Raw genomic sequence first — 23,057 nt, 5'->3', positions numbered from 1 at the left:
AAATATCTGCCTTTAATTGTTCTATCTTTTTCTGTAAAATTTGGATCTGTGTTTGAATAATAATAATAATCACTTGGTTTCTTATTACGACGTCGTGTTGAAGAACATTCGAGTCTGATTTTGTGGTCACCGATCAACAACAATAATTGTACCTAGGAAATCCCGTAAATAGCAAAGCTATTGTTATCTATGTGGTCACCGATCACCAGGTATGTATTTGTTGGGTCTGGTTCCAATTTTTTTAACTGTTTGTCTGTAGGATTAGTAATCTAATTAGATTCTAAAGTGGCCTTTCGTTTGGTACCAAATCCTAGATTTTTTTTAACGGTGTTGGAACCACACCAAATATCAATCTGGGTGAGTCTTTCTGAGACAGGATATAAATCGTTCATACTGATTTTGACGTTTCAAGTCGGGCTCACCCAAAAATACCATAAAAAAGTAAAAGTGAAAAATCCAATGAGTCAGGTTTCAAACATAACCTTTAAATATCAAGCCTTAATGTTTTCATCTAAAGAGTATGAGGTAACTGACAAATAAAACCGTGTGAAAAAGCATTGAAAGTATTTTATTTTATTTTTTTATTTGTTAATTTGTGTTTTTTTGGTCATTCAATGATTGTGATACCCAAATAAATGGGAGTTGATCATAAATTTGGAAGAAAATTTTTTTTTTTTTTTTTTTTGGTGTTAATGGTATCCACTTATGTTAAGGAATCAACAAAAGTATATTAAAATATACAAACTTAACTACTTTTTTACTTTTTAAGATTCATAGAAAAAATATAAAAATTCTAGTGGGACAAACATTCTACTTTTTAAGTGTATCTGTCTAGTGTCTTTCATAGTTGCAAATTCTGTTGCAGATTTGAGATCCAAATGGTTCAGTTTGTCGTTTGCCGGTTTAACAGTTTAGTGTGGTTCGGAACTTGGAACCAGATGTGTAAACCGAAAACCGAACTGACTGTCTAACTTTTATAAAATATGTATATATTTTACATTTTTATTATATTCAAGGACCATCTTTATGTTTATGTAGCTAAAAGTTTTAATACAGATTAATAATTTTTAAAGAAAAAATAAATAAAAGTAAGCTCGGGAATCCTTGTCAACTTTATTATTTATTAGTTATATTATTTCCATTTGGCTTCTTGGAAGGTCCAAGAATTGCTCAAATTTTATTATTTTTCAAATTATGAAGCTTTTAGTCACAAGCATAGAATATATCTTTTGTACACTTGAATTAAAGAATCTTTATAATTATTATTTAAACAACAAAGGTTCTATTTTCACAGAACATCTGAAGATTAACCATGAAAGAGAGTCCTGAAAGATACACGAATCTCGAGAACGGAACGTTTCAGACGTCTCTAGAACCTTCTAAAGAAGTGTACATTGATAAAAATGTAACATGTTATGAAGATGATTATGTTGTTAAGGATATATGTGTGGATGAAGGTTTATCTCATGGGAATATTATTAATGGTGATAAACATGATGATATGATTAAAGATAATCTTGAAAGCCAAAAAGATTGTTTCAAGAATCAGTGTTTATTTGCTGTTACTAAAGATGATGATTTCAGGCCTGACAACCCGATACAGAATGATGAAGAAAAATTAGATTTAGTGAGTGATCTTGAGCCCGACGACAACGGAGGCCAACAGCTTTCTGAGGTATGTATTTCTTTATAGTTGTATGATTCAGTGAGTTTTGACCCGTTAATAGTTGGGTAACGGGCTAAATTAGTATGGGTCACAACGGGTCAACATGGATTGGGTTGACCCGTTAATAGTTTTGGTAATGGGTCAGATTAGTATGGGTCACAACGGGTCAGCATGGACTGGGTTGACCCGTTAATAGTTTGGTAATGGTAACGGGTCAGGTTATTATGGGTTGCAACGGGTCAACATGGATTGGGTTGACCCGTTAATAGTATGGTAACGGGTCATTTTAGTATGGGTTGCAACGGGTTGGCTGGCATCGATTGGGGTGACCCGTTAATAGTTGGTTAACAGGTCATTTTAGTGTTAGTCGAAATGGGCTGGGAGGGATTTGGTTGACCCGTTAGCGCTTTTTTGTCGCTTTCAAAAATAGATTTTGAATTTTTTTATAAATAATTAACGTGTTAATTATAATTTAAATGAAGTATTGCAACTCAAATGGGCCCATTGATCAATAAACGCGTTAACGAGTCATTTTTTTCTATGACCCGTTTATATAAATCACAACCCAAATCGACCCATTGATAAGTAAATGATAATAATTCTTTATGTCACAGAGCGTTGGATCTGAAGCGAATGGCCCGAGACAAACCGACGACATCGTTAATATACCAAATGAAACCAAGATGGAGGAAAACACGACTTCGAATCCCGACACTATGAAACCAATAAGCGCTAGCGGTCCAGAGCTTGAACTAAAAACAGAAAGTGCACTCGACCACAATGAAACGGGTTCAGATAACTTTAAGGTAGTGGCCCGCGGTGGTGGTGAGTCGAGTTTCTCCATGGCGGGTCCCGCTTCCGGGCTTATTACATACTCGGGACCTATAACAGCATATGGCAACATATCTCACCGGTCAGATGAAAGTAATACCAGTGTCAGATCCTTTGCATTTCCCATGTAAACATTCTTCCTTCTTTTCCTTCAAAAGTTTCGTTTTTCTTGTTTATTACGTTTAATAAATTATTCAACCTGCCAACCCGACATGACTGACACTGTAATTCTTTAAGTGTATAGACACTTTTAAAGTAAACGGCTATAAGCGTGTAACATTATTACTTTGTGTTTGTAGATTGCCAAACGAGTGGAACAGCAGTCCGATAAGAATGGCAAAAGCGGACCCGAAACAGTCACGAAAGCATCGCGGATGGAGGCAAGCCTTTATATGCTGTGGATTTTAAGTTATGTATACACTATCCAACATTTTATAGTAGCTTGAGTAAATATATACACGACACGAGCAATATTAATATCGATCAGTCTAGGTTTTAATCATTTTGTGTTACTTGTGTGCGGTTTTTGAAGTTGTCATTTAATTTATATGTAATATAAGTTTTGTGTATCGTGGTCTCTCTCTTGGCGTTTGTTAAGAGTGTGCAAACTCGAGACAAAGCCTTAAACTATAAATCGAAACTGGCTAGTGCGTGGTTCTAGCAAGCCCAAGTGTTGAGTTTTTATTGTTTGGTTTGAGACCAAGTCGATGCTAGACGTTCTGGTTCTCGGCTCTAGAGTTTTTGGTCCGGGTTCAGTATGGCCAGATCTTATCTTGAACCATCGCATAAAAGGTATTGTTATGTGGCCCAGGCTGCCCCTCAAGCATGGATTTATGTGGTTGAATTGGTTCTAATCGTTTAGAGTATCTTGGTTCAGAACAGACGCAATGCGAAAGTACAAAAGATAAACAGATAAATATTGTTGAAGAAAGTGGATTAAAAATTGTTTTTACTAGGATCAGATTTGTCATTCAAAAGGTGATTACATTACAGCGCAGCGTGTTACCTGCTTACATGTCTTTCTATTGTAATTAGATTTTTTATGAAATTATCAACGTTTATTAAGCATTTAAAAAAAATCATTACAACTTTACAAGAGATGTCATAAGTGGTTAGATTTGGTAAAGTTTATGAAATTACAAATTGAAGTATAAAACTTGAAGTTTACACCATAAATGAAGGTGTAATTTATACTAATAAATGATTTACGCGTCTTAACTAAGTAACGAATGTACAAAAGATTGAAATAAGGTGGGGAAATTGTTGAATGGCGAATATGGGGCTCTAAATCAACAATTCGAGTCTGGTAACTGGGTCGTTTGCCGGTTGTTACATGACCCGACTCGTCAAGACTGAAGATTTGACATTTTTTTTTTGTCATGTTTTCATTTGTCCAACTGATCCAAGAACTCGTCAACTCTTGGAAAACCAACATGTATTATATTTATTAAACTTTTTATTTATATAAATAGTAGACTTGCATATGAAGCTCCAAATCCCGCGTATTTAGACTCAAAGTTGAATTCAAGTTTTAGCGAGTCAATCTCAAATCTATACAAGTCGACTTGTTTACACCTCTACCAAAAAATGTTCACAAACGAAGCATGAACCACTTGTGTGAGGCTAACATGGTAATTTTTTGTGTGATTAAACTTTATATTTAGCTATTTACCTTTTTATTTGTTTTCATAATTCAATTTATAATATAAATAAACATATATACTAGGCTCACCAAATAAAATAAGCATATATATGATGATCAAGACACGACAAACAATAGGCAACAACAACATAAAACAAGTAGGGACCACTAGGGTGGTGCAAAGTAGAAAGATCATTCGTCAAACCAAACATGTCGTGCTATATAAACACAAACACAATGTCTGTATTCAAGCAACATATAAACATATGTATGTCGTGTGTGGATTGTAACTTGTAAAGGAATTATAAGACATGGAAAACAAAACACACTATGAATGGTTATTGACATATTGTAGAGGTAAGACAATAAAGACATATAAACGACGAAAGACTATAAGAAACATAACAACACGTAGGGTTGATTATGATTTATGTAAACATCAATTTCAATATCAAATTGCCAAAAGCATGATTATGCACCAAACTGGCTGAGTGTCGTACGGTCTGTGTCTGCTACCACATAGCGATTTTGACGATTAACTATACCATATTGTTCGTGTATGCGTAGATATTATTAGATATGATACTAGGTGAACTATACTAGTTTAGTGAAAATATGTCTTAATTTGTTTAAAGTTAGGAGAAAATTGTACATTTATTTTAAGTTGATTTGATATATTTTAGCAAAATTAGATCTTTAGGTAACATGGTAGATCTATGATATTTTTTTAAAAGCAATAAATAAACCATAATTATTATTATGTATAATAATATTTATTATCAATGATATAATTATTATATCTATATAAGTAATCGGCTGGTTGATGTATGCGCAACTACTAAAGCTCAATATATGAAGCTTGGTCCTAAATTTATTTATTTGTGCTTAAACTTATGCTCGAGTTCGGGCTAAAATCGTTTTAAATTTGGCTCGATTTAAGCTCTGGTGAGTTAATGTTTGATAAATCATGAGTGGCTCAATTTATTTTCACACAAATGATATATTTCATTAATTGATAACAATAAGGGTTTATTATCTAGGGTGTACGTGGATTGATTAACTTGAATTTAAAGGAACTTAAACTAGGTCACTTATGTGGGCGATTTGAGCAAAAGTCGAACTTTAACCTAACCTCGTTCTAACATTGCGTGTGGTTGACATACGATTCAATAAGCGGTAAACTCAATTTCTCAATTTAAAAGCCATGGGACCTTGCACCTAGGCACACCTGCTTTCAAAACCAAGATAAATAGATATGCTAGAGGTCAGTGAAAATGAAGTAGGGACAACTAGGGTGGTGCCAAGTGGAATGACATGCTCGTCAAAACCAAACATATAGCGACAAATCATACTAAATAGACATGATGTAAGGGATTAGATTCAAGAAATATATACGTGTAACTCGTGCTTGTATATTTTAAGAAATGGTATATGGAAAACAAAAACGACCAAAAACTACGATAAATAGATATGCTAGAGGTCAGTGAAAATGACACGAAGACTTTGCGCAACATAGGAGCGTGTAGGGTTGATTATCTAAACATCAATTTGTTACTATGTACCAAACTAGTGAACTATACTAGTTTATTTGTGTGTATGTAGGTAAGATACTTTTAGTGAACTATACTAGTTTGGTGAAAATAAGACTTAATTTCTTTGAGTTAGGTGAGAAATATACATTCATTTACAAGCTGATTTGACAAATTTAAACAACATTAGACTTTTAGGTCATAAGGTAGGTCTATCATGTTTTATTCAAAAAATGATAAGTAAATCATATAGAATAACGAGATTAGTAGACTAGAGCAACACCCCAAAGATCACCCAAACACAATTGTACTAAAATGATTTGTTGATTTTAAGGATAAACATTGATACTTGTCTAGAGGATAAACTTTATAATAATTACTAGTTTTGATACTAGTTCAAGGTAGAGGTAATTTAGACGAAATAGACATCAAAATATACGTGTAGAATGATCCAAAGTACGACACCTAGTGGTGGGAGACACTGCTTTATTAGTAAAGACAAATGGTTTTATTGATGCAAAGGTTTAGAATAGTGTTAAGAGCATGATTGGTTATTTGGTTTTTAGATTCATTTTTTTTATTTTTATTTTAATGTTTTTTTTTCTAAGTTGACTTGTGATAGAATTTGAACCATCCACAGTTCTTTTACGCTTCAAGTTTAACTCGAAACCCATCATAAGAGAACCATTCAACCCCCCCCCCCCCCCCCCCCCCCCCGGCACGTAGATGTAAACAAACTGTGATATCAACCATCAGAGCATTGATGGATATTGACAAAAAAAAGATCAAAGATTCAAGAAACAATGACAGCACGAATGATGGCACCATTAACTATGATACATCTAATAAGATTTTTTAAGTCAAAATTCTTTTGTATTTATTTACTTATCTATCATTCTATGCTGCTTTCTTGTAGGATATTAGTGAGTATGTATAAAAATTATTTTGATGGATCTATGAATGATGATGAATTAGAGTCTAGACTCTAGAGATGTGTTTTCTAGTGGGCTCGGACACAATTTACAAGTGATGGGCTGTACTTGAATTACAATTGGACTCCCTCAGTAGGGTTAAAAAGTTAAAAGAAGCTCATACATTACATGATAGTTGATACACCCAACATGCAAGAAAATAATTGTAATCAGTAATAATAAAAGGTAAAAGGTAAAAAAAATGACTGAGCTGTTTTAGAAGGGGAAGCAGTTTTAAGGGTGAGACGACAAAATTTTTATTATAACCGGGGAATGAAGCCATAGCAAGAATGTATAATTGGGGAATGTAGAACTCGCCGCAGGTGATAGCCTTCAGTCACGTGATAGCAAATCTCTATGTCATCGACAGAGAGGAAGGGACAACGAGGAACACTTAAAGCAAGTTGGGCCGATAAACCAAAAGCGCAACTGAGACAGGCCGAAACCGGACAACAACTTGAAACAAAGCTTAGACTAGCCCAAGATACGAAAAGGAAGCCTAGTTCATCCAGTGAGCCCACAACTCAAGAGCAGCCCAAAAACAAAGAAATTATTAAACCATGCATATATGTATTACAAAATTGAAATACTCTAACTTTAACATAATTTTATATCTATATGTCCAGTTTGGTCGGGTCACATCATAAAAAGATAATACCAAATTTATTGTAAAATACATAATAAAAACACGTTAGGGCCGCACCTAATTAAGGGAGAGTGAACTAATTAAGCAACTGCTTTGAGCCTCATACCTACACATGCCCTCAATATAATTAAACTCTAGCTTAATGGTAAGAAGCCCTTACCGGACTACCAAAGAGATCACTGTTTGGATCATGTGATTTTCAAGTTATCAGAGTGGCTTCATTGTTCAAACATACATTCTGATACACTTAGAAACTTTCTCATAAAGCATCTTAGGCTCTTACAAGCGATATGCTTCTTACTAAGTAACGATGATTGATTCTCATCCGTATCTTTTCCAGGTTTCACCCGAAGCATTTAAATTAACACGGGACGAGATGATACATCATTATATATATTTGTCTTATATTGATGTTTTTTTCAATAAAAAGGTAAGTATAAGTAAACGTTGTTGGCTTTTCCTTAAGTCATACAACTACATGCATGGAGTATATATATATTGATACCAATGATATCATTATCTAAATATTTGAATGTACAACTAACCTAGCAACACCGAGGTAATGAAGGATTAATCGAATTATTAGTAAAGTTAAAGGTTTATTTTGTTAAGTTATAAATTAGTTATTTGAATTGTATTAGGTTTAGGAAAGGTCTGTCTTGTAGAGCAAGTTTAGTGAGTTTATATATAGGGTCTAGATTATTAGTTTTATTGGTGAGAGTTAGGAGAGAGTTGAGAGAGAGTTAAGAGAGGGTCAAGGAGTCTCATCTCCATGTACGTTTGATAAGTTCGTGAAGTCCGTTTGATTATATGAAAGGAGTCGAGGGTTGTCACCTCAATATCTCGTGTTTGTTTGTTTGATAAATTCGTTTGATTCGATTGTTTGATCTGTCTGGGCCAACAATTGGTATTAGAGCTTAGGCTCGTTGTTCGCAGAAGTTCATGGGTTTCCCTCTTAAAGGTTTTGTTCCATTAAGCAGTTTTGATTGTAAGTTTGTACGTAATCTGGAAGATATCGAAATTCATAAAGTAAAGTTTGTTTGGTTGAGAGGTTTTGCCAATAATATATTTTTGGGAGAGGTCGAAATTCACACAGAGTTAGAAAGTTTTATTTTTGTTTTTAGCTGCCAATCATACACTATATTAGTTATTTTGAAATTATTGTTTTGTGGATTAATTAACACACTTTCTTCTCTTGCGTGATACACAAAGTCAAATCAGCCACAATATATTTCTTTTGTGTTCATCGATCAAGAGGAACCAAAAGCAATTTTATTGATTTGTTTTTTAATATCATCAAGTCATGGTTGGTGATAAAGAAGCAGGAAGCTCAGGGGCAGTAAAGGAATCGATAGGTGGTTTTGTTTTGCAAGTACCAAAGTTAACTTCGACCAACTACGCGTCATGGTCGGTTATGGTGAAAATTATCTTGGGTGCGAATGGTTTGCATGATGCGATTGATAAGGAAAAAGGGGTAGGAATCGAAGAAAGAAAGAAGTTTATGGCCTTGGGTGTTATCTTTCAAACCCTACCTGAAGATGTGATGACTCAGATGGCCAAGTATTCGGAACCGAAAGATGTTTGGGAAACGTTAAGAGTTTGTTATCTTGGTGCAAAAAGAACTCAGAAAGCTCGTGTTCAAATGCTAAGAACCGAGTTAGATGCATTGAAGATGGGGGAGACAGAAAGTATTGATGATTATGCAGCGAAGTTGGGTGGAGTACAATCAAAGTACAAGAGCTTGGGAGCGGTACTTGAAGAAGAGGTTTTGGTAAGAAAGTTCTTGAACTCTTTGTCGGATAAATATTTACCTGTTGTTTCTTCGATGGAGCTACTCGCAGACATCGAAACAAAGGCGTTTGAAGATGTGGTTGGACATTTGAAGGCATATGAAGAAAGAAACAAGTTCAAGATTGTGAATGAAAGTTCATCCCAAAGTCAGCTCATGTTCACCCAAAGTGAAAAGAAAGTTGAAAACTACCGAGGACTTGGTAGAGGCCGTGGAAGATACAACGAACGAGGAAGAGGGAATCCAATATGGAATAGTGAACGTAAGAATGATAAATGGGGTGAATACCGGAAAACAACCCTGAAGAATGGGAAGATAAAAGGAAGTATGTAACATGTTACAATTGTGATAAGATTAGACACTACTCGAATGAATGTAAAGAACCAAGCAAAGGGAATGATGAAGTAAATCTGACAAAGAAAGGGGATGGCGTTAATCCTTCTTTGTTCATGGCAGTTGGTTCAATAAAGAAGGTAAGTTTGAATGAAGAAAGGGTTATCCCTAGGATGTTTGAAAAGGATGAAAAGAATGAAAGTACATGGTACTTAGACAATGGTGCAAGTCATCATATGTCAGGAAAGAAAGAGTTCTTTACTACCTTGGATGAAGGAGTTTCGGGTCAAGTGAAGTTTGGTGATGGATCCGAGATCGAAATCAAAGGTAAAAGTAATGTGACTGTGGTAAGTAAGACTGGTGAAAAGAAAACGTTTTGTGATGTTTTCTATATTCCTAAGTTGAAGACCAATCTTCTTAGTTTGGGAAAGTTAGATGAAGAAGGATGTAAGATTGAAATAGCCAATGGTACATTGAGGCTATATGATCAGAAAGGAAGATTGTTGATGAAGGTTCAGAGAAATCTGAATAAGACGTACAACATCAAGCTTCAGGTATGTTGTAATCCTAATAACGTTGAAGTTGAAAAGAAAGAAAGTTATGATGTGAAATCGATTATGAAAGTGAAGAATATTCGGTTTGGAACGATTCAGAATGATTTGTTTGGAGTTCGTGAGAGTATTGGTCAAGAATTAGTTGATGAGAAGAAGCGATTCGAGAAAGAAAATGACAATGTGGTTTCAAAGTTAAGTGCGGAAGGAACATATGCTAAGTTTGAAGAATCGGTGAAGCAAGTATGCTATAGTCAGTTGAAAAGAAGAAATAAAAGTAAGAAGATGAATAATTTAAGATTGGAGGGGTGCATGAAGGATTAATCTTGAATTATTAGTAAAGTTAAAGGTTTATTTTGTTAAGTTATAATTTAGTTATTTGAATTGTATTAGGTTTAGGAAAGGTCTGTCTTGTAGAGCAAGTTTAGTGAGTTTATATATAGGGTCTAGATTATTAGTTTTATTGGTGAGAGTTAGGAAAGAGTTGAGAGAGAGTTAAGAGAGGGTCAAGGAGTCTCATCTCCATGTACGTTTGATAAGTTCGTGAAGTTCGTTTGATTATATGAAAAGAGTCGAGGGTTGTCACCTCAATATCTCATGTTCGTTTATTTGATAAGTTCGTTTGATTCGATTGCTTGATCTGTCTGGGTCAACAGGTAACACTAATGACTATATAATACATAATAGTAACCAATGATCTAATAATAATATAATATAATAATATAACAACAATAAAAGAGATACATATCTTTAACATTTCCTCATAAGCTGAACTGCGGTATCAATGTACAACTTAAATATGAGATAATCAAACTGAGTAGTAGAAAGACCTTTAGTGAGCACATTTGCAATATGATGAGTACAAGCAACATAATTGACCCGAAGAGAACCATTCAAAACCACGGTGTCTTTAGTAAAATGAAACTTATTTCAAGGTGTTTGGTAAGCCGACAAAGCACATGATTAATATCCAAACATATGTGTAAAGTAATGCCTCGTTGCCTTCTTCTCATTCACAATTCCCTTTATATAGTTACAATGATATATCCTATAGTTGAGATATTATCTCAACAATAAATGCCAAATATATGGAGATCACATAACTAAATACAAGATAAATACGGTTCCTATTATACCCCCGCAGTCGAAGCGGGAGGTGAACGGATGCTGAGACTGGATCGAAAATCTTCAAATAGTGCTCGAGGTAGGCCCTTGGTGAAGATGTCCGCGACCTGATGACGCGTGGGCATATGGAGCACACGAACTTGACCCCTCTGAACTTGTTCACGTACAAAGTGAATATCCAACTCAATATGTTTCGTGCGCTGGTGTTGAACCGGGTTATTAGAGAGATAAATGGCACTGACATTATCGCAGTATACCAGGGTGGCACGAGACAAGGGACGGCGAAGCTCGAGTAAAATATTACGTAACCAACATATTTCGGCGACAACATTTGCAACCCCGCGGTATTCAGCTTCGGCACTCGAACGAGAGATAGTGGGTTGGCGTTTTGAAGACCATGAAATTAGATTGTTACCCAAGTACACACAATAGACCGAGGTAGAGCGGCGGGTGTCCGGACATCCCGCCCAATAAGCATCGGTTTAAGCTATTAGTGAGAGGTTCGGTGGACATCCGAGAGTGAGACCGAGATCGGACGTGCCCTGAATATACCGTATTATTCTCTTCAGAGCCTCCCAATGTGCCGTGTAGGGAGCATGCATGTGCATGCAAATTTGTTGAACCGCATAAGTTATATCGGGTCGCGTAAAAGTAAGATATTGTAACGCCCCGGCGAGGCTTTTATATAGAGTCGGGTTGTCAAAAATGTCACCAGATGTTGCTCCAAGTTTTGGGTTCGTGTCTACGGGGGTAGATACGAGCTTGCACGTGTGCATTCCAGCACGTTTAATTATATCTTTCGCGTAAGCCTGTTGTGTCAAAAACTTGGTGTCGCCTTGTCGTGAAACCGAAATACCCAAGAAGTAGCTTAACGGGCCTAGATCTTTCATGGCAAACTCTTTAGAAAGCCCCCCAGTAAGTGGTGTCTAAGAGTGTCGGTTGAGGTTACCAAAAGAATGTCGTCGACATATAAAAGTAGGTAGGCCGTTTCTTTACCATTGTGAAGTGTAAAGAGGGAAGAATCACACTTGCTTTGAGAGAAGCCCAAAGTAAGAACATAGTCAGTAAACCGTTTATACCACGCCCTTGGTGCCTGTTTTAGACCGTATAAGGATTTCTTGAGTAAACAAATATGATTTGGAAATTCCTTATTTCGAAACCCCACTGGTTGATACATATAAACGGTTTCGGTTACCTTACCGTGTAGGAAAGCGTTTGTGACATCAAGTTGGTGAACTGGCCATGACTGTGAAAGAGCTGTCGTTAAAACGGTTCGAATAGTGGCGGGTTTGACCACTGGACTGAATGTGTCACCACAGTCTACCCCAACCTGTTGCAATCTTCCATCACATACCAATCTAGCTTTGTACCGTTCCAATGAACCATCTGAATTGAATTTATGTTTGAACAACCACATACTTCTAATAACATTCATGTGTGGTTGTCTCGGGACCAATTCTCATGTCTCATTTTTAATAAGTGCATTAAATTCGTTGGCCATGGCATTGGACCATTCATTTGTGGATAAGACATGGATGGGGTTTTTTGGGACTGGGACAAGTTTGGTAGAATGAAGATTGAATATTTGTTTTGGCTTGGTGATGCCATCCATAGCTCGAGTACGCATGGTCCGAGTGGGTGGTGGTGTTTGTGTAGGAACTGTAGCAGTGTTGGTTTCTGTGATGGAAGGTTGGGTTGTAGGTTGATGTACGTTAGGTAGGGTGGTGGAATGGGTTATGGGCTGTGGAGGTTGTGTCAATGGGTTTAAGTTTTGAGATTGGGCCACAGTGGGTGATGTAGGGGGAGTAGGTGAGACCGTAGGGTGGGGTTGTAGTGAGGAAGTGGCAGGGTGTGTGATTGGAGTTTGTGTTTGAACATGTGGCCATAATATGGGATGTAAGCCATTATTTAGGAACTCATAGGATGGTTTGGGAGAAGTTTGGTAAGCAAAAGGAAAAATGGTTTCGTCAAAGACGACATGTCGGGATAGAATTATTTGATTGGTTTTGAGGTTTAGACACTTGTATCCTCTATGATTAGGGGGATACCCAAGGAAGACACATGGGGTAGACCGAGATGCAAGTTTATGAATGGTGGTGGAGGGAATGAGAGGGTAACACAAGCAACCAAAGACCCGCAAATGATCATAGGCGGGGAACCGATGATATAAGAGTTGGGTGGGAGATGCGTATTGTGTGTGTTTATGTGGGAGAATGTTAAGGATATAAGTGGCCATGTCAAGAGCATGATGCCAAAACTGATGGGGTAGAAAGGAATGAGCAAGAAGTGTTCGGATGATATTGTTGATATATCGTATAGTGCGCTCGGCTTTCCCATTTTGAGAAGATGTGTGGGGGCACGAATGGCGAAAGAGCATGCCGGTGGTGGCGCAAAATTCTTTGAATGAGTTGTTGACATATTCGGTGCCATTATCACATTGCAAGGTTTTAATTTTGCATTCAAATTGGGTTTCGATTTGTTTGTAAAGCTGAGTAAAGGTGGTGAAAACTTGAGATTTGTTTGCTATAGGGTATGTCCACAAGAAATTAGTATAGTCATCTAAGAACAGTATGTAATAACGGTGTCCGGTCGAGCTTAAAATGGGTGATGTCCATAGATCACTATGAACAATATCAAAACGTAATGTAGTACAAGTAGTTGAATCATTAAAAGGAAAACGAACACTTTTACCAAAAACACAAGACTGACAAATGTTCTTATTAGAGTTTGCAAAATTAATAAAACTAGATGCTTTTAAGGAATGCAATAAAGTGTTCCCCGGATGACCAAGGCGGCGGTGCCATAGTTGTCGAGAGACTTGTGAGACAGCAGCAAAAGTGGATGGTGATTGAAGGTTGGAGATGAGCGATGGTAGGAGAGTGTAAAGATCACCGCTGCTGTTGCACTGGATTATAGGGATCCGGGTCTTGTAGTCCTTCACAAGAAAACCAAAGGGGTCAAACTCTATAGAAATCGAATTGTCAATAGTGAGACGACGAACGGAAATTAAATTTTTTATTAGTTGAGGGGCATAAAGGACATTGTTTAATTTAAGAGGTGGAAAAAGGGGTGGTAAGTTTTGGTTGCCATGCCCGTTAACCGGGATGGTCGTGCCATTTCCAACGATGATATGTTGTTTAATGTCGTTATTAAAATAAGAATGAAAATTACCCGGATTATTGGTCATGTGAATAGTAGCACCGGTATCCATAACCCACTGATCTGGCGGGTTCAACGACATCGTGTACAATGCTTGCTCAATGTTTGTGGGTTGGTATGCTGCATGATGGGCTTGATTTGGTCTTGGCCCAAGAATACCATTTTGGTTATGATTGTTGTGAGGTTGTGTGGGATATGGGCATGGTGGTGTAGGCCAAGAGGGTGATTGAGTTGGGTAGTATGGGGTAGGAGGGTGATTGGCTTGGTAGTGGGATGGGGTTGGCCAAGTGGGATAGTAGGGTTGTTGCCATGGGTTTTGTTGTGGTGAGTAACCACGTCCTCTGCCAAAGTTTTGTCGTCCACGTCCACGCCCACGAGACCTTCCGCGACCACGAGACCGATCTTGAGAGGGTTCGTAGCGATAATCGGGAATATGAGGGCTGTTTGTGGGTGTGTTTGTGGTTGCGGGTTTGGAGGCTGATGCATGCAAGGCCGTGCCGGCGGCCGTAGCGGCAGCCATAGCAGTTTCAGATTTCCGAGTTTCTTCACGTAAAAGTCGGGATCGGGCATTGTAAAAGCTGGGCAGAGGTTCGGTTTGTTGAAGAACCGTGGCAAAAGGACTATAGGCTTCATTGAGACCCGTTATTAGTTGTGTTACCAGTTGTGAATCGTCGATTTCTTTTCCCACATCCACCATCTGATCAGCAAGCATCTTTAGTTCTTGGCAATACGCGGTGCAATTCGTGAAGTTGTCGAGTCGGGTGTTCGAGAACTTGTTGGCAAGGTAGATTGCACGGCTGGTTTTGTTATCTTGAAAGATGGCAGCGAGGGCTTCCTATGCATCACATGCGGTTGTGTTTTTCTTTAGAATGGTATGTAAGAGATCTCGACTTATTGTACCGTATATCCATTGAAGAACGATGGAATCGATGCGCTCCCATTGTTCGCGTTCTTGTTCAGCGGCTTCGGGTTTAGAAGGTGCAGGCGGCTGTTTGTTGGACAAGTGATTGAAAACCATGAAAGCTTTGCAATGGATTTTAAACAACTCAGACCAAGAAGTATACATAGCCGATTCCATCTCTAGGGTGATTGGAATACAGTGTTTGATGTTTGAGACGGTAACCGTCGGGTGTAGTTTGGTATCTATGGGAATTATATAGAGAAGAGAAGAGGGAGATCGGAGTGAAAAAAAAAACAGAGGCGAAGAGGGGCGGCGGAATTAGGGTTAGGATCGGTGGGGGACGAATGATACCATGTAAAGTAATGCCTCGTTGCCTTCTTCTCATTCACAATTCCCTTTATATAGTTACAATGATATATCCTATAGTTGAGATATTATCTCAACAATAAATGCCAAATATATGGAGATCACATAACTAAATACAAGATAAATACGGTTCCTATTAATATGGCACCAACGTTATCACACCATAAAGTAGGGGCACAAGTGCATAACTTACACATACATGCAACTCCCCTAGGATTAACAGAATACATTTATTCTCTGCGACAAGAACCAAGACTCGATACTCTGCCTTGGTGCTAGAACAAGCAATCATGTGTTGTTACTCAGAACTTTAGCTAATATGATTAGAGCCAAGAAAAATGCAATAGCATGTAGTTGAGTTTGTAACATCCAGACAGCCAGCCGAATAAGCATAAGTCCAATGTGGATGAACGAGAAATGACAAGACCATGTCTACTAGTGCCATCAAGAGACCTCATATAATGCGCTTGACCATACACCAGTGTCTTTAAGTTTCTAGAAAAATTTTGAAATCTTGTTGAAAGAGTAAGCAATCTCAAGTCTCATAAGAACAAAATACTGCATAGCCTCAATTGTGCTATGTTGTAGTGATTGTTCATCTATAGGTACGCCAGAATGCGGAGAAAGTGTTTTTCTCTATAGACATGGAGGTGGATAAGGACTTGCACTGAGTGAGACGAGTACGATGTAGGAGGTCAAACAAATAACATTATTGAGACATGTGTAAACAATCATATGCGAAGGTAGGTTGAATCCTGAGAAAGTAACTCATTATACCCAATTCCTTGAGAGGAAGCTGAGAATGTAATTGTTGATCACATCCAAGACAAATTAGGGGAGGCACCAGTAATAATAATATTGTCAGTATAACAAGTCATTAGGTTACGACAATAAATAATAATATGAAGTGTTAAAAGATTAATTGGATGAAACCAAGATTAATTGGATGAAACCAGGTAATAGGGAGAGCTTGGAGAACCAAGCTCGTGAGGCTTGCCTAAGACCATAGACGGCCTTCTTCGGCATACTTACATGACGCGGTCGAGCAATGTCCACAGATATGGGAGGTTGTTCAATGTACATAATCTGAGACAAGTCACCACATAGAAACACATTATTGACACCCACATGTTTAGTATCCCAACTATGCGAGACAATAACATATATGACAAATCGTATAGTGATTGGTTTGACAACCGGGATGAATGTCCCGTATAGCCAATGCCCCCAGTCTTATGAAAAGACAACTAGTCGAGCCTTATATAGGACTCACACTCCCATCTAAATGGTACTTATTCCATTTTTATTGCAAATAAATGTGTGTATAACATCTAACAACTCGTCCGCGTGGTACATGTAAATGGCCTTTATAGATGAACATGGATTTTCTATTTTCCGTTTAAGGTTTAAGATTTAGGGTTTAAGATGTGTAGTGATGCTTTCCAGTGAACCATTATACTAAACTGTTCAACCATGTACTCAATTAGACATAATTATATTATTACATACTGAAACTTCCTAGTTCCTACCAATTTTCACAAATTTGACATGTGGAGGTGTTATATTTAGTTCCATTTTAATTTACAACAAAATGGCCCTACCCTCAAATGTCACATGGTCAGTCAAGTTAGCTTTGACTAGCTAGTACAAATGGTTGTACTTATCAAGGAGGGCTTGGTGGTGAACTGAAGCCTCCCCAGCCCTTGAAAGGTTCCATGCATAAATATGGATTGCTCCACTGGTTTCTTTTTGGAACTCACCACTTTGTGTTTTGGTACTCTCTCTCTCACACACACACATTTACTAAAAAGAATCTTGTCCAAGTCAGCTGACTGCTATATAAGTTACCAAAACAAAATCTTCTTCATGCTTGTTATTAATTACAAAGAGTTGATACTTACAATCTGTTTATCTAGGCAAGTTATATGGAGATCAAAGTTCTGTTCTTAGTGTTGCTCTCACTTATATTGTTCATCAATAGTGTTTTTGTGAATGGTCACCAGGTGCTATCTTCTTATGACTCAGGTATATATATATCTCAGTACACACACACACAAACACACATTGATTTAAATCCAGTTTCAATAATCATGTTGCTTGTTTTGCAGCTCAAGGTCATCATGCAATGCCAAGAAAGTTGATGCTCAATTTAAAGGTAATTAAGTTACTAAAACCCTAACAAAAACACAACATTTTAGGGCTTGGCCCATCAGCTAGTTCATGAGTTTTAATACAAAGCAACATATTTTCAAACCAATAAATGTGACGCTTATATACATAATCTTACTTTGCATGATTGGTTCATTCATTGATAGGTTGAGAGCTTTGGGGACAAAGATTTGGTGTCTTATGATGATGATTTCTCAGGTACTCAATCATTAAAAGTTTCACTTCATGTGTTCTCTTTTTTTTTTCATTAATACATAAGCTAAAGCACCCACAATATATAATACAACATAAGCAAACATTACAAAAGCATCACTTTGCAAGATAACTAGATTGCTTAAATGATAAAAATGTATATTGTATAGTAGAGTTATGTCACAACTTTCATTTCTAGCTATGAATTGTATAAATGCAGGATCAACCAAGCAATCATAATTAGCATCTTTGCTATCAACTACAAGTGATGGCAACTCGGATATCGTCCGGAACACTCGGTTCCATATCTTTTCAAATAAAGTATATTTAACTTCTTTGTATAAACTTCCCTAGGTGAATCACACAAAGCAGGAGGAGGAGGAGAAGCAGCAACAACTATAACTACATCATTGAAAGTGTGGATGCAAGAAGGATCGTTCTCGACTCATATGTTTACGATGGATTACACTCCCGTGAGAAGACGAAGGCCAGTGCATAACAAAGCTCTCCCTACAACAATAACTTCTCCATGATATGTGGACTTGTTTCTTTCAATATGTGTTTAAAGTACCTTTAAATCAAACTAAACTACAAGATTCTTTTAGGAAATGTAGGATTAGAAAGAGATGGAAATTTTGTCTTATATAGTTATGTTACATGTTTTCTTTTTCAACAATGCATTTTTTTATTAGTGTGTTAATGTGGTTTACAGTTGTGATATGCCTGTGATATATTTGGCCAAATGATTAGTTTTTCGTTATATTTGTACTTCAATTCATTCGAACGATGAATATTATATAATGGTCATTGGTCAACATAAGGAGACTAAAGCGTGTTACTGTTCCACATTGGTTGAAGATATCAACAAAATAAAAATCTAACTCATCTAGTCATCCCACATGAAAAAGACGTCAATATATAATTTAACCCGTACCTGTTCTAAAAAGTCAAGTAATTTCATATTATTTGTTGATACGGAAAAAGTGAAGGAAAAGTGGATATGATTTATTGACGTTTAAAAAGCCAATAACAATCCCACTTAGGCCACTGGTCGAAGGTTTATGTTCTCTAGTAGAGTAGAGATCCATGTTCATCTTACTTATATCATTTTTGGATAGGTATTGACAATTAAATATTTGAGCTAAGCATCGTGTAAAAGTTGTCAGTTTGAACCCAAAGCCGACATGGGTTTTTGTCCCACCATGTGTTACGCTAAAGAGTTCTGCTCTTGTTGTGACACAACGACTGTCAAGTGGCAGTCGACGATACGGTTTCCCGGGAAAACGTCCAAGCCAAACTCTAAAGCCAGTGTGGGCCTAGTTAAGATAACATAGTCTGTCTAGAGTAGAAAATCAGGACTCCAAATTCAAAAATTATGATAACTTAAATACAAAAAAATCAGGATTCCTAATTGGTCATCAACTCACCCAATCATCCTCATTTCATACTAAAAAAATTGACCCAACTTAACACCCCCTCCTCATTTTTTTAATCGCAATACAAGACTTGAATCCAATACATATATACCACATAGTTGATTTAATATATATATATATATATATATATATATATCATTACATAACTGTTAAATTATTTAAGAACTTGAAGGAACCCTTGAAAACTAACGTTTTTTATAAATTTTTTTGTATGTTAATGTTATTTGAATGTAATTTTATCGTTTTTTTATTGTTTAGAGTTCCTAAGAGTTCTTAACTTTTTTAGAGTTCTTAAATGATACTAACCGTATATATATATATATATATATATATATATATATATATATATATATATATATATATATATTGGAACGACCAACTAAGTAACGTCGGATACTCCGTACGCGGCCCCTATTGACTAAAGGTAGCCTGAGCCGGCCACGAGTCTGGACGGACGGAGCCCCTAGCGGTCTACCTATTGAGGGATTCCCCAGATAAAACCCGACCCCCATGCCCACCAAACGGCACGACGGCGAGGAGCCTGTAAAACTGGGTGAGATCAAAACTCGAACCTTGACAAGCCAGGGTCATCCTTCATATATCTCATATAAATTGATGATGATAAGGTTTGAAATATTTACCTCTCACTAGTTAAAAGTGAATACTTTACCGTTAATCCATATATAATTTATAGTTGGTTTGATATTTGAATAGGTTTGTATATGAAGAGTTAATAGAGTGCAGAATTATGAAGGATATAAATTAATATTATTATAAACACAAAAGTCATTAAATATTTTGTTTTATCGGGTCAAAGGAAAACTCAAACCCCAATATTTTGTAATATGCTCCTTCAATTTTAAAGACCTTTACTGGTTTTACGTGGAATCCAAGAGAACATTCATATATTTCAACTATATATATTTTCTTTACAAACATAATGGAATCCAAGAAACCTCGTTTTGTGAACAGTACCGGTGATACAAAACTAAATATTCCTAATAGATTTTAAATTTCATTTCAAGAGAAGTAAGTAAAATTTAATTATGATTCTATAAATATATATCAAATACCTATATTAGCTAAAGAATATGAAACATGATAGTATATATGTTAGGTTATATATAGGTTAGCTCATTTGTACTTAAATAGAACATTAGTTGTTTTTTATTGGGATTGCCTTTTTTCTCTCTTCTAAAACAAGAGTTGACGATTAGTCGTAAGCGATCTGTAAAGCATCACCAACGATTATGAAGCAATGCAACATGCGATTCACAAGCAACAACACAACAAGGGTGACCACCAACCGTTATGAGATAATGAGAGGCTTAAGAGCTTCCAATGACTGTGTTGTCTTAGAGAACCGCGAGAGACCACCATTTACTCTTTCAAAGGTATTTGATAATGCAATGTCAAAGGATCTAAATCAAAGTTTGTCATTTACTCTTTCACAGTTGCAACTGTTTATATGAACCTTAGAATTGTGAAGTCTAAGTCACATATTCCATCTAAAATTTAAGAATTGATAAGGATTGATAGGTAATAGATTAACACACACCTCATGTGAGTAAACTTTTTATTCAAGAATAAAATAGTTCTATTATTGCAATTACATCGAAAAAGATTTCGATTCACTCACAAAAGTCGAGCTTGACCACGAGGCATTTGATGAAAAGGAGAAAGTAAAATCAATGTTGATGATTCATGGAAGGGTACACGCATAAATTGAAATAAACTAACATGAAATTAACAATGCATTAGTTAATGGTCTTTTTGATAATATATATAGATATTTAGACCATGAAATTAAGGAGTTGGATCAAATAAAAATAAATGATGAAGTAGTTTAATGCAAAAAAGTCTATATGAATTTATCTTTGAGAACAAATCATAAACTTGTTGGCTTCCATGTAAATGTTTTATAGAGTGGATGGAGCTAGGGTTTTATCTTCTAAGTTAAAAAAAACTGGTAATGTTTTCCCTTAATAAAACAAATGTGTTTTTAGTGGTGGCATAGTCAGTGGGGTATAAATTAGAGAAGCATAAAGCGAGGAGCGGAAATGAAGAATAATAAAGGTTGTGGTAATTAATTGGAAATAATACTCTGATTTAGATTCAGATTGTATTTTATATATCAGTGAGTTTAGTCATAATGGTTCTAATAATGATAAATGGATAACCCTAATGTTCTTATTTATGGTATGTTAAATGCTCCTACTAATGGTAGTTTTGTTGTTTCTATTTATGACATTTGAGTTTCTACTAGTGGTAGTGATATTGGTTCGTGATATGTCAATTCGTAATTCTTGAGGTTAAGAACTTCTTTATGGATGAAGTAATTATTACATGTCAATTCGTAATATGATATTTGAGTTTCTACTACTGCATGGTAGTGATATTGGTTCGTGATATGTCAATTCATAATTCTTGTCAATTCGTAGTGAACCAATTTTACATTACAAGTGGTAGAACCAGTTTCTAGCAAGGCTAATTTACCTCTATATAAATAAATTGAATCGTGTTCTTTTACCCGATTGTACTTTTAAAGTTTTTTATGCTGAGTTAAATTGTAGTTGTCAAAGCCAGCGAATGATATTCGTTTTCTCATTATTGGGCCAATTTGCATTATCTGTTTCTGATCAATGTCGAAATGTTAACAAGAAACTTTTATAAAAATACATTTACTAGTAAGAGCAAGTAAGGTGAATCCACAAGGAATCAGCGGAAAGTGCCAAACAAGTTGATTGTTTATTAATTGAGTTTATTTCGACGGACAAACGATGTCAAACAATTTAAATATTGATTTGGTTGTACAACAATTTAGAGAAAAATAATCAGACTCCAGGTTTCACACTGTGTTGCAGACTCGACCAGTCGATTAAACCTATTCAGAAAACTCGTTTGTTACCTATAATCAAAAGACTAAGTATTTGACCTTACTGATCGTCAGAACTTAATCCGAACAATTGACTTAGCTGAATAATAACCTAATTGATTACCAGTTTTAGTGTTTGATAAATGCAATCGATTTAATGGAGAAAGATAAATGGGTTAATGACTATAAGAACCTAATCCTAAAAGTTGATGACTACAAAATCAAATATCTGATAAAACCTCAAAGCATTCAATTACGAAAATCTGTTTTGTTGCATAAACAAACATCAAGAGTTAACTAATCGAATGAATCTAAATCCAATGTAGAAGTTTAAACACCAAAAGTCTAGTTATAATCACAACCCTACTCCCGGAGATGCTTACAAATGGTTTAACCCTTGATTTTGAATCTCTTGATTAATTGTTGAGAGAATGATAACATGAATGATTCTTGTGATTGGTAATGGTTGGAATGATGGAAAGTGCTCTCATATCCGTCCAAGTATGATAGGGTATGAAAGATAATCGACTTAGGGTTTAATCGGGTTTTTTATATGGAAGTACAACCCCAAAAAACGGACTTTTGCGTCAGACCCGCCGAAAGCTACGATCAGACCACTGTAGCCTACGGTGGGGTGTGAAAAAAAATAGACAGTATGGCATAGTCTCAAGCTCATAGCCTACTGGTCCACCATAGCCTACGGTGAGGCCATCGTACGCTACTCTAATAGCTTTCTTAGATATATTGTTTTCTTTATAAAATCTTCATTCCATATCAATATTCCTTCTCGTTTGCGGCCACGTCTTCGTATTTTAACTCTCTCTCCGTTACTATCATTCCAATCCATTTGTATTCTCCGAATCACGTCTGCGCTTT

The 23,057-nt window shown here is 36.2% G+C and overlaps 1 protein-coding gene across 1 annotated transcript; it reads left to right on the top strand.

Moving 5' to 3' along the window:
• The first annotated feature begins 1,501 nt into the window (after positions 1-1,501).
• LOC143636776 (uncharacterized) lies at positions 1,502-3,173 on the top strand. The gene is made up of 3 exons (XM_077104285.1): positions 1,502-1,675; positions 2,281-2,624; positions 2,797-3,173. The coding sequence occupies exons 1-3, from the start codon at positions 1,502-1,504 to the stop codon at positions 2,903-2,905; spliced, it is 627 nt and encodes a 208-aa protein (XP_076960400.1). The 3' UTR covers positions 2,906-3,173.
• The last annotated feature ends 19,884 nt before the right edge of the window (positions 3,174-23,057 follow it).

This window comes from Bidens hawaiensis, unplaced genomic scaffold (assembly GCF_021521415.1).
Source record: "Bidens hawaiensis isolate Kalapana, Puna unplaced genomic scaffold, B.hawaiensis_p1.1 tig00008043_1, whole genome shotgun sequence".
Lineage (NCBI taxonomy): Eukaryota > Viridiplantae > Streptophyta > Magnoliopsida > Asterales > Asteraceae > Bidens > Bidens hawaiensis.
Note: the sequence above shows the minus strand (reverse complement) of the source record. Positions and strands in the feature narration are given on the sequence as shown.

Coding starts and splice junctions, on each gene's coding strand:
- LOC143636776 (XM_077104285.1), top strand. CDS start 1,502: ATGATTAAAGATAATCTTGAAAGCCAAAAAGATTGTTTCAAGAATCAG. Junction 1,676..2,280: donor GAGGCCAACAGCTTTCTGAG/GTATGTATTTCT, acceptor TTTATGTCACAG/AGCGTTGGATCTGAAGCGAA. Junction 2,625..2,796: donor AGATCCTTTGCATTTCCCAT/GTAAACATTCTT, acceptor TTGTGTTTGTAG/ATTGCCAAACGAGTGGAACA.